This window comes from Euleptes europaea, chromosome 15 (genome assembly GCF_029931775.1).
Source record: "Euleptes europaea isolate rEulEur1 chromosome 15, rEulEur1.hap1, whole genome shotgun sequence".
NCBI lineage: Eukaryota > Metazoa > Chordata > Lepidosauria > Squamata > Sphaerodactylidae > Euleptes > Euleptes europaea.
Window position 1 is genome coordinate 51,735,996 of NC_079326.1, and position 12,503 is coordinate 51,748,498.

At 43.3% G+C, this 12,503-nt stretch overlaps 1 protein-coding gene across 1 annotated transcript in view; it reads right to left on the reverse strand.

Annotated features, from left to right (window-relative positions):
* The window catches only part of LOC130487793 (aldehyde oxidase 3-like), a 50,112-nt gene extending 41,002 nt beyond the window's left edge, over positions 1 to 9,110 (reverse strand). Inside the window, exons 1-7 of the mRNA XM_056861312.1 lie at positions 9,038 to 9,110; positions 5,643 to 5,700; positions 4,595 to 4,691; positions 3,312 to 3,420; positions 2,533 to 2,659; positions 1,454 to 1,515; positions 219 to 326 (exon numbers count right to left, since the gene is read on the reverse strand). Of these exons, the coding sequence (XP_056717290.1) occupies positions 219 to 326; positions 1,454 to 1,515; positions 2,533 to 2,659; positions 3,312 to 3,420; positions 4,595 to 4,691; positions 5,643 to 5,700; positions 9,038 to 9,091 (615 nt within the window). The 5' untranslated portion in view covers positions 9,092 to 9,110. The remainder of the gene's footprint in view (positions 1 to 218; positions 327 to 1,453; positions 1,516 to 2,532; positions 2,660 to 3,311; positions 3,421 to 4,594; positions 4,692 to 5,642; positions 5,701 to 9,037) is intronic.
* Between the last annotated feature and the right edge of the window lie 3,393 nt (positions 9,111 to 12,503).

Genomic DNA, 12,503 nt, shown 5'->3' on the forward strand with positions numbered 1-12,503 from the left:
CAACTCTAGTGAGTTGCAAAATTTGGAGAGAGGCAGAATGCGTTGCAGAGCCAAGAAATTTCAGCCATGTACTGGCCTACTTCACAGTTAGTGAAGACTCAGCATGAGTCGCTGCAAATAATTAATAGCTCTTGTTCCTGAGAACGGTTTTTCAACGGTGCCTTGCATTCTGGCATCTCTTCTATTGAAATTATAGAAATTAAGAGGCCACAGTTTACCTGATCTCCTCTTTTAGGTTCTGGAGCTAAATCTTCTTCTTTTTCTTTCTCTTTCACATCTTCTTGATCCAAGCAACATTTCCCACTGCCTGCCAGAGGACAGGACCCCTGCAGAGAGCATTAAAAAAAAAAGGTATCTCAACTTCCAGGAAATGTACTGGAAGATTAAAAGTACATGTTAGGATATTCTCTCTCTCACACACACACAGACACACAAATATTTCGTAGATTTTCATTTTTGGAAAACAAAGTTATTAGTCTGTTACAAAATAAAAGCAAAATTCAGAAAACACATGGAAGAAATACCAATACAATTGTGGCAGAAAGGCCAGTTCCTTGACACCAAGGAACACCAAGTAAAGTAGTTCAGCTGTAATATAGTTTTATAACAGAAATCCACAAGCTTATTTTCTATTCACCCTGTAAATGCAACTGATCTCCAGCTGATAGAGATCAGTTCACCTGGAGAAAACGACTGCTTTGGCAACTGGACTCTATGGCATTGAAGTCCCTCCCCTCTCCAAACCCCGCCCTCCTCAGGCTCCACACCCCAAAATCCCCAGGTATTTCCTAACCCAGAGCTGGCAACCCTGTCTTAAAATTACCATAACAGAATATGCTACTGCAAATGTGCTTCTGGTATGCCCTTGGATCCAAATAGTCCGAAGATGCCAGGGGCAGTTACGGAAGCACTCATCATACAATGGAAACCATTTGATGTACAAAGTCCACAGTTTCATGCACAGAAATCCATTTTTTAGCTAGGTGCCGTAACATCCTACTCCATTAGGGTTGCCAGGTCCCTCTTTGCCACCGGTGGGAGGTTTTTGGTGCGAAGCCTGAGGAAGGCAGAATTTGGGGAGGGGACGGACTTCAATGCCACAGAATCTAATTGGCAAAGCGGCCATTTTCTCCAGCGGAACTGATCTCTATCGGCTGGAGATCAGTTGCAATAGCAGGAGATATCCAGCTAGTACCTGGAGGTTGGCAACCCTATACCCCACCTATCCCTTTTCAGCAGAATTTAGCTTTTCATGGTGTAGAATTTTGTTTTTAGCACATAATACACAAAAGCCTTGCCATTTTCTCCCAGTTTAGCGTGAATCAATATGTACTTCACATTAGCGGTACCCTTGGGAGTCATATAATCACTTCTGCAAATGTCATCCCACTTCCATATTCTCCTTTAAAGGACACTTATGACAATATCAATGAACTGATTTCCCCCCTCTTACCTGCGAGAAAGCACTGAAGCTATCAATTATAGGTCTGTACCCTGTACAACGGCATAAATTACCTGAAAGAAAGGATCAGACAAAGAAAGAACAAATAAATAAATATTTAGGTTCAAGGTTCACCACTAATCTGAACCACAAAGTTCTGCTGTGGACAGTTTGACCTTTTGACATTCCTAAAATTTGCGTGATAGTCTAGATTATTCTGCTTCTGCTTCTTTAACATGAAGGGAATCTCCTTCCCCCCAACATTGTACAAGCTAATCAGAAACTATGCCTTATCCTTGAGGGTCGAGAAGGTATGAATGTTTACACCTCCAACTGCAGACAGATCCAACATATTCAGGTCCTTATGTAGCATTCCCAAGTAATTGTACAGAGCAGCCTGAATAGCTGGGGTTGCCAACCGCCAGTACTAGCTCATCTCCTGCTATTACAACTGATCTCCAGCTGATAGAGATCAGTTCACCTGGAGAAAATGGCCGCTTTGGCAAAGAGGGACCTGGCAACCCTAATGGTACAGCCTAATCTTGTCAGATGTCAGAAGCTAAGAAGGATTAGTAGTTGGACCAGAAGAAGTCTCTGCAGAGGAAGGCCATGGCATACCACCTCTGCTTCTTACTTGCCTTGAAAGCCCCTTGCTGGGGCCACCATAAGTCAGTTGCGACTTAATGGTACTTATATAAGTACATGAGTAAAGCTTGACATTTGTGCATGTCTTAAACTCATTGTTTTGGACTCATTCAGATAATTGTTTCAATAATTTTGGGGTAAAAATGAGAAAAGAGATCAGGAGCCAGAAAAAGTAGCAATGAGAGCCAGATATGGCCGGGGGGGTGGGGGCTCCCCAGATCGAGAACCCTGTGTATGCCGCAAGCAACCAGCTGGTGCATTGTTGAAATGCTCCTGCAGAAGAAAGAGGGACCCACAAAGCTGGATAGAGCAGCAAAAGAGGAATGGAAAAGGAACTGGAGGCACTTCTTCACCATGACATTCGCCCTCCCCCCCAAGCCATTTCTTATATTTTTTTTGTCCATTTGCTGAGCAGTTCCTTCAGACTTTGGAGAAAGCCAGCCTACCATCCAGTGCAGCTGAAATCTGCTCCATGGTGGGTTCCGGATGGTTCCTCAGCAGAGAATACATCGACATCACCATCCCGGGGGTGCAGAAGCCACACTGGGAGCCGTGGCACTTGGCGAGCCTTTCCTAGAAGGGGAACGAGCTCTGCTCGTGAAACCTATTTCAATGGTTGGTCCACACAGAAGGGTTATCATCTGGAAGCAAGCTGAGCCTCAGCAGCACCTTGGCGTCCTCCTCGTTGTTCTCCTGTCCACAGCATGGCCCTTCCCACCACCTTCTCTTTCCTGCCCCTGCTCCTCTGCCTTTAATACAAGTGGAAGAACCATGGAAGAAAATCTGTTCCCATCTCTTTGTCTCCATCTATATCAAGGTCCCAGGGAATGGCCTGAAGGCACTCGCCAATAGCCACCTTGCTGAAACTCAGCAGGTCTGGGTCTGGTAAACAGGGGTGGATCCAGAATACATTTTCCAATGGCAGAATGGACCTTTCCTGCCTCCTCTCCCACTGATCTCTATGAAATGCTTCTCCTGGGGTATAAGGGGGAATGACATGAGGTGGGGGTCTGCAGCTGGAAGGGGAAAATCAGTGGAAATTGCCAATTTAGACTGGATCTAACCCACCATCTTGAGAACCATGAAAGAGAGGAGGGATGTAAAAGAAATAAATGCAATAACGTCACCAGCTAGATTTGTAGAATGGGGGCAAGGAGGACAATCCTGGATAGGCGCTAGATATCACCTCAAAACAAGCATTTGTTCCCCAGCCTTTAGCTCTCACCTGAATAGGATGAAGCTTGGTTTTTGTGTTTCCGACTCCTTCCACGGTGGTCACTGCAGCACCATGCAATGAGCATAACGGGAGCAGGCAAGAGTTGGCTGGGAAATGCCTTTGGGATGTAAAGGAGAATGCCTGGTACTTCACTGTGTTCATTCCTAATTTGCAGGGTTTACTAGGGCCATCTTCAGCTGTTTGGATGTACTCAGGACCAGCCTAGTATAGACAAGGTGGGCCAAAGCCTAAAGCATCAGAAATTTTCAACGCAACTACAGGAATTATACTTCCCAGGATTCATTGGGGGAACACAATGCCAATTTAACTGGTGTAAAAACATTGCTTTCTGTTTATTTATTTAAAACATTTATTAGCTGCCTTTCTCCCTTGTGAAACTCAAGGCAGTTTATAATATAAAGATTAAAAAACAACAACAAAAATATGACTAAATCAACAATTATTAAAAACACACACATAAAAGGTCACAATTTTAAAAACTCAAAGTAGCAGCCCATTCCTGAAAGGGTGTGTATGGATGCATGGTGGCTGGGAGCGGCACAGCTGCGGTGGCTCCACAGAGGCTTCCTGGCTGCCGAAAGTAAAAATAAAACAATTAAAAATGTTAAATGGTGGAAATGCCCCCATAGAAAACAGCAAGGCTATGCGGCAACTGGAGGGGGTGTTCCTGGGGCGAAAGGGGTTAGGATGCTGCCTAAAGGCAGCTCTTCCTCCCTGGAATGCCCCCGGGAAGGCCTCCCAGGACGCCGGAGTGGGGAATTGTGCTGTTGGAATGCTGCCAGGAGGCAGCTCTGGCAGCAGAGCCCTGCGTAGTGGCGTGGCATCCTGGGGCTGGCACGAATGCCCCCCCGTGCCAGCGTAAGTGCCCCTTATCCCGGGATAAGTGGACACTTAACGCAAGCGCAGGATCATGCCGGCTCCTATGCAGATATGGCCCCCCTTTTAGGATTGTGCTCTAGAACAGCCAATAAATTAAAACAAAATCAGTCAGATGCAGTCCTAAATAAAATAGTCTTCAACTGCCTCCTGAAGATTGACAGTGAGGCAGCCGAGTGTACTTCCGTGGGGAGGTTGTTCCATAGACATGGGGCTGCCACCAAAAAAGCCCTCTCTAATGCACCCCCAGATGAGCTTCTTTGATTGGTGCAATTTAATTCCCAGGCAGGAACGTACAAGGGAAGACGGTCCTTCAGATACCCTGGTCCCAAGCCATATAGGGCTCTTTTATATAGATATGCCCAGTGTCTTTCTTTCCTTTTTAAAAAGGATACCGTATCTTCTTGGAGTCGGGGTCGTACGTAGAGACCATGACCGTGCAGGCTCCACAGCCTCCAATTCCACAGCCATACTTGGTTCCGGTGAGACGGACTTTATTTTGCACAACACGGTTAAGGAATTACACAGGTGGTACATAACGCCGAGCGACATCCAAAACATGAACAGCTCAACATCAGGCTTGTGTTGGAAGTGTGGGAAAGCCAGAGGCACTTTCTATCACTGTTGGTGGACGTGTACATCAGTCCAAAAATTTTGGAAAAAAATTCATAAGAGTATAGAAACTATATGACCCCAAACTTTTTCTTCTGAGTAAAGTACCAGACGAATGCAGTAAAGATCATCAGATTATATTAAAATATCTAACAGCAGCAGCAAGAATAGTCCTAGCCTCATTGTGAAAAACAGAAAAAATACCAAAAATTGATCTCTGGATTGATAAAGCATATGAATTCATAACAATGGCGCATCTAACAGAACTTTTACAACCAGGTACCCAAAATTTAAATAAAGACAAATGGCACATTTTCTATGAATTTATTCAAACCAAAAAATAACAATTTTTTTTTCTTTTCTTCTTTTTTTATTTAGACGTTATGAAAATGAAGGAGAGGACAAAGTATAACATGTTAAAAAACGTTGACTATTTGAATCCTGTTAAGGGGGTAAAAATATGCATTTTCTTTTTGTTAATAATTTCCCGTATCCTTTTTCCTTTCTTGTATCCCCATTTAATATCAGAAATCAATAAAAATATTTATTAAAAAAAAAAACACGGTTAAGGAAAACATGGGCAGCCTTTGGTTTCGCATCGGCCTTTCTTCAGAGCATTATTTGCATTACTGGGAGATTTATTTCTATCTACTTTGTAGTTAGATATAGAACTAAAAAAAGAGAAGATACAGGAAGGAAACTAAAGATCACTCCAAAACAATATAATGTCATCTGTGTTCATTAAAATCTTAAATTGGTTGCCCCCTTTTCATTCTGAATCAATACTAGGATCGTTATGCAATGCAAATCGGGGGGAGCTTCAAAGGATACGGCACTTTCTCAGGTAATTAAGCAGCAGTTCTTCAGGATCAGCACACCTTTCAATTACCTGAGTTGGAAATGAAACAAGGGGATAATCGTAATACTATTTTACCAAAGAGGATTATCTCTGCCTGCAGGCTCATCTATTACATGAGTATCCTGTCTTTCTGCTAAGATTGGGTTGGGATATATATTTCTCCCTCCACTGTTCCCCTCACAACTTTTAGGTAGGCCGGTACCGCTTTCTAGATTGTTATCCCACCCGTCCCCCCAAGGATCTCACGGTGGCATACTTGTTTGTGTCCCCTCTTTATCCTCACAACAAATTAGTTGTGTGAAATATTTTTGGCCTCGTATTCCTACAAAGGGTCAAATAGGCCATCAAGGCTCATGGAAAATATGGTTAGAAATTATGTATGGTTGGAGCTGCAATCCTAAATTCAGAAAGCCAGCGTGGTGTAGTGGTTAAGAGCGGTGGTTTGGAGCGTTGGACTCTAATCTGGAGAAGCGGGTTTGATTCCCCACTCCTCCATGAGCGGCGGATGCTAATCTGGTGAACTGGGTTAGTTCCCCCACTTCTACACATGATGCCAGCTGGGTGTTCTTGGGCTAGTCACAGTTCTCTCCGAACTCTTTCAGCCTCACCTCCCTCACAAGGTGCCTCTTGTGGAGAGGGGAAGGGAAAGTGATTGTAAGCTGGTTTGATTCTTCCTTAAGTGGTAGAGAAAGTCAGCAAATAAAAACCAACTCTTCAGTTTCCTGGGAGTAAACCTTACTGAACACAGTAGGATGTCCTACTGAGTAGACATGTCTGAGTACGAATAGCACTGAGGATTGCAAAGATGGCAGGGGGGACATTGTGATGTTCTTCCCCAGGGCTGTTTTAGCTTCCCATCCCACCCCTGCCCACGCTGTTCCAGAAGCCTGCAACCTCTAGGCGTGTTGCACAGGGAAGGGTTCCAGACAGATCCAGTCCCTGAGAAGGGCTCTGCTTGCAGCCTAACCCAGCATTTCTCTAATTTCTCCAGAATATACTGTGTGGGGGAAGAAGAACAAAGCAGTTCTTTCACCCTGCAGGGCTGTGGTTCCTGCATTTTGCTACTGATTATGAGAGGGCAAGTTCGGGCCAGCTGAGCTGTGATCCTGGAGGAATGGGAATCCTTTCTGCAAGCTCATCCCGAGAGCCAGTATGGTGCAGTGGTTAAGAGCGGTGGACTCTAATCTGGAGAACCGGGTTTGATTCCCCGCTTCTGCACATGCGCAGTGAATTCTAATCTGGTTAACCAGGTTTGTTTCCCCACTCCTACACATGAAGTCTTCCGGGAGACCTTGTCCTAGTCACAGTTCTCTCAGAACTCTCAGCCTCACCTACCTCATAAGGGATCTGTTGTGGGGAGGAGAAGGGGTATAAAATCAACTCTTCTTCGTCTTCTCCTTTTTCAATTCTTAGAAAGATGCCTTAGAGAGAAGCAGGGCACAGAGTTCCTCACCTCGAGCATCCTTAGTTGACCTCGGCAATCATCAGAGGCTAGATAAGATATTAAATTCTTGCTGGCTTGGCCTTTCAGGGTTTTAAGATGAAATACAGTCTTGGGAGGAGTGGAGTGTTAAGCCTTTTCCCGTCTGGCTCTTTTTCTGAACAAAATTGCCTGCCTCGACAGCTTTCTCATCTGTGTGTGTGAGAGAGAGGCTACAGCCCTCTCTAGCTAATTTCAACTGGCAGCATCTGTGCTTCCAAGAGGTTATTTGCCCTCCCCACACACACACATGCATGCGGAGCATTATTGTAATGTTCAATAGTAGGGAGATTGCCATTTTTTGTACATTAATTGATGGTGTTCGTTATGACCTGTGGTCTTAAATATATTCTCGATTTGCTCAACATTTTGAATTCTTAATCTGCATTGCAATCTTGACCGGGGCAGTGGTGAAGCCGTCACTTCTGAGCCCGGGCAAGAGTGACCCGCTAACACCTCCCCTGGTGCCTGACGACTGTTTTCATTATGTGGGTGGGACTGTCGCCCAACACGGATTCTCATTGGCTGTGCTCCAAAGTGTTTGTTTTTATTGTCTCTCACTCCTCTTTCCCAGTGTATTGTTTAAATTGCCCCTCTTCTTCCCTGCACTTGGACTTGTCTGGGTGTGGCTCCACCTCCCATGTTAGCCATTTTGGGGTTGGGCCCACCACCCTGTGTCAGAATTTCAAAGGTGCCCACAGGCTCAAAAAGGTTGGGGACCCAATGCAAATAACAATAACATGCAATATTAAAGAGCTAGCAGTTTTCTTTCCGCTTCAACTATGCCCACCCAACTTGAAAATAGCCACACCCTTGTATACTTCTATATCGTTGCATTTAACTTTATAGTCTAAGTACTTCACGAAAACAGGAGGCAAGACAGATATACTAAAATGTACTGGTATTTAAGATGTGATAAATTTTTAAAAAAAATAAAGACCAAAAAAGCAAACATCACCTAGTTCAAATTACTGGAAAACCTTGAAAATCGATGTACACAATAATAATTTCTAATAAAACTACAAAATATTACAGACCCATCTAGCAGTTTTCTTTCTGCTTCGACTATGCCCAACTTGAAAATTTCACCCAGTTCAAATTACTGAAAAACCTTGAGAAAAATCATTGCACTTTTCGGTTGAATATTTGTAAGAGAATGTTTGGCTGCAATCCAAAGAACACTTTGCTGGGACTGAGCCCCACTGAATAGGCTTGTGTAGGATTCTGAGTAGACCTGGTGAAAATTTTGCCCTTTTCTTTGAGAAAAAAAGTGAATACCAGGGGGAAATCTAAGTTTTCCTTTTTATTTATAGCCTACTTGTTAAAAGGAGAAATTTCGTATTTAATTTGATTGGATTTCATATGGATTTTTTTCTACTAATGATTTTCCAATTTAGGGTCGATGCAGGGCACTGACTTCTTAAATATTAGAGCAAACTTCCTAGTTAATTTTTAAAAAGCTGGAATGATGTGATATGGTAATCTACTACATCAGATAAAAATTATTTCTCAGAAGCTGAGTTTTTTTCCTTGAACAATATCAGTCTGACACAACTGGCTACTCTGTTCTGATCCATCTTAATCAGACCTGGGCATTCAAATACCCGAGAAAAGCTTTGCACATTTTTTGCCAGAGTAAAATACAATGGACATTTGGTTTTATTTGTCTGAAGATGATTACAGTGCTGCAACTGCAAAACTGAGAAATCACATGCTAAAATGTCCAAAATTCATATGTTTTCTCCAATCAATTGGCAAGACTTCCTTTAAAGGATAACCCCTGGTGTACATCATTAGACTTCCTTGTAAAAATTTAAGTTTCCACTGTTTTTTCCTATATTAAAAAGGAGCACATCAAACCACAAAATAAAACCAGTCAATCCTTACCTTTCTGCCATTCACAAAAAATATCAGCTCATCCGACTGTGGGGGGCAAGCCATTCTGCCAATAAAAACCACCGCTGGAAAGCCGTTAAATAGTCAAAACACCAGCAGGGAAGTTCAATTTCACCAGTTGCTTGCAACACAGGAATAATTCTTGGGTTTCCCAAGCAAAGATGCTTCAAACACATGTAGAACTGGTTTGGAAAAACTTAACAACTGGTTTGGAAGACCTTAATCATGATTAATGTTCTAAAGATTTTTAACAAGTAGCTTTTACCTGATAAACCCACAATCTCCTCCCCTGTCTCCCAAGCCTCATTGCCTGCTGGTTTTTCTTCTAACCCCCTCTTCCAGGTATCCCTCTTCCCTACCCTGTCCCCGGGCAACCTTCTGGTTCTTCACTCTCCTAACCTGACTCATGACCCTTGTGGGCAGGGATCACGGCTGACTGGTAGAGCATCTGCTCCGCATGCAGAATTGTTTCAAGTTCAATCCTCGGCATCTTCAGTTCAAACGACCAGTCGTGAGGTGATGTGAAAGACCTAGAGAGCTGCTGCCGGAGACAATGTAAACTTTGACAGACCAAGGGTCTGCTTCAGGATAAGGTCGCTTCATGTGTGGACAGGTCCCTACTCCTGCAGACTCATAAATCATGGTATCATTGACGCTTCTTTCCTCCTGTGGTTCCTTGGACCCAAAATATGGCTGGGGCAGCGAGATTTTCACACTATTTTCATAGGCAAGATTAAAAAGCGCCCTTGAGCCCGATTTATTCATTTATTTAATTGAATAAATAATTGCATTTTTACCCTGCCCTCCCATGTACAAATGTGCCCATGTACAAATGTAGTGAATGTATAAAAAAGAGGAAAAATCCTGCTTTCATGTATAGGCTGATGGGGCATGAACTGGTAGGGATGGGTCAAGAAAAAGAGCTTGGGGTTGTGGTGAAGAGCTCACTGAAAACATTGACTCAGTGTCCAGTCCAGCAGCGATCAAAAATGCAAATCCCATGGTAAAGATCGCCAGAAAAAGGGTTGAAAATAAAACTGCAGTGCCCTTAGGCAAATCCCTGGTGTGGTTCCATTTAGGCTTTCCAGGTTAGAGAAAAGATGACGGAGGGGAGACATGACAGAGGTTTTTATAAAATTAGTCACAGTCTGGAGAAAGTGGAGGGAACATTTTCTCCCTCTCTCATAATACTAAACCTCAAGTGGTACGCAGTGCAGTAGATTAGTAACGGATTCAGGAGACAAAATATAAAGGAAATTACTTAATGAATAATTTAGTAATAAAAAAAATTCAAATGCCGCTGTCAGAGGTACAGCAGTAATACACATTTTGTTTCAAGAGCACATACATGCTATAGAAGGTGGACAAGAACTGCGTTCTTCATGAATTTTTGTTCGTGTTGATTGTGAAATATAATTTTCATGGCTCTTTTCACTAGAGCTCTTGAACAGATGCACAGAAAGCAACTAGCAAGATCTTTCATGGATCAACATCATTTCTAGACACTTCCATTCCCTTTGGTAAAACGTCGCAGTGGTTTCTGCCTTTTTCCATAGACTTTCTGATACCCTATCACTTTTGAATATGCCATTGAATTAGGCTTGCCAGGCCCCTCTTTGCCACTGGTGGGAGGTTATTGGGGTGGAGCCTGGGCAGGTGGCTTGGGGAGGGACTTCAATGCCATAGAATCCAATTGCCAAAGCAGCCATTTTCTCCAGGGCAACTGATCTCTATTGGCTGGAGATCAGTTGTAAAATAAATTAATTTTGGAATAGCTGAGGCAAAAAATTGGAAAAGTAATTCAGGCCATTTATGGAGGAGTATTTACTTCGCAGTCCCTGCTGGACTGTTTCGAGGCTTCTTTTGCATTATTCATTTTTTTACCGACCTTCAGACGTGACTTTGCTCTGGTCTTGTTCTTCCCCCACAGTTCTAGGATCCTGTTTTAAGACGAATTTCAATACTGCTTTGAGGCAAGAGCGATGCAAATGCCCCCCATTTCCATGCCTAGCTCTTAACTTCGGGTTTTTCCTCCCCCACCCATTTTGGTTTCTCCCTCCCACATGTCTGTCCCTCCCATCCAACCCCTTCCCTCAAAGCAAAGCACAAAAGAGGAAGTTAAACCTTCATGAAATGTGCAGGAAGACACTGAAGAAGGCTGCAAAGGTTGGAAGGCAGCTCCCAGAAGGGAGTTGTTGACGAAAGGTGGGGAGGAATACCCAGTGATAGCACATGCAGCCCCTTTAAGAGCTGACCCGCCCCCTCCAAGTAAAGTGCAATAAGGCTGCGTTTTCAGGGGGAGGGACCCAGAAGCTCCGTGATTCACTGGGGAAGCCTAATTAATCACAAGCTACTACTAGAACTGGGAGTGGGAGGGGGAAGAATCCCTCATGCATATGATGTTTGAGAATTCGGAGTAGAAAACTGTGCAGCAAACCAAACACAAATTTCCCCCGCGTAAATGACCTCAGTGTTGGAAAAGCATTTTATTTTTTAAACTTACAATGAAAGTCTCCCCAAATGACTTACAGTAATGAAAAACCAATACAAATGTGTATTAAAAATATTTTTTAAAGTGCTTAGAGATTGGGTTCTAAATAAAGTATCAAGGCACAACGGAAGGGCACCTGGCTGTTTCCCCTTCCACGTGATGGCGTCAGTGATGGAAGCGGGGGGAGGGAGGGAATTTTTAGTTGGCGCTGATTCCTGGCACACTGGAAGGATGACAATCTGCAGTCTATAATTACATCCAAAACAAACTGGGGCCATAAAATCAAAAACATTAAGTAATAATGTCGAAGGCTTTCACGGTCAGAGTTCATTGGTTCTTGTAGGTTATTCGGGCTGTGTAACTGTGGTCTTGGTATTTTTTTTCCTGACGTTTTGCCCGCAGCTGTGGCAGGCATCTTCAGAGGAGTAACACTGAAGGACAGTGTCTCTCCTTCAGTGTTACTCCTCTGAAGATGCCTGCCACAGCTGCGGGCAAAACGTCAGGAAAGAAAATACCAAGACTACGGTTACACAGCCCGGATAACCTACAAGAACCAATTAAGTAATATTACTTGTGCAAATTACTAATAGCGCACCCACATCTAACAGATTTCAAAACACACCACATTTAAGACAGTATGAGAGGGCATAGAATCATAGCCCGTATCCAGAATATAACACAGTAGCAGAAGTAATCTCATTTTTCCCACATGAGAGGATTTGTAGAATCTTCTGGGGAAAACAACTTCATAAGAGTAATCTACAAATCCTTCCCTGCTCTTGATCATTCCATGTCTGCCTCTTGACAATCTGAAAAGATAGTAAATCTTAAACACCCACCTCCGGGGACTTAAATGGCAATGTACGTTAAAGGCAGTTATGATGCATCACGTTATTCTTCGTTGAATATAGTTTTTATGTTAATCAGTCAACAGGTAAATAATAACTCTCTCACATTCTGGGGATA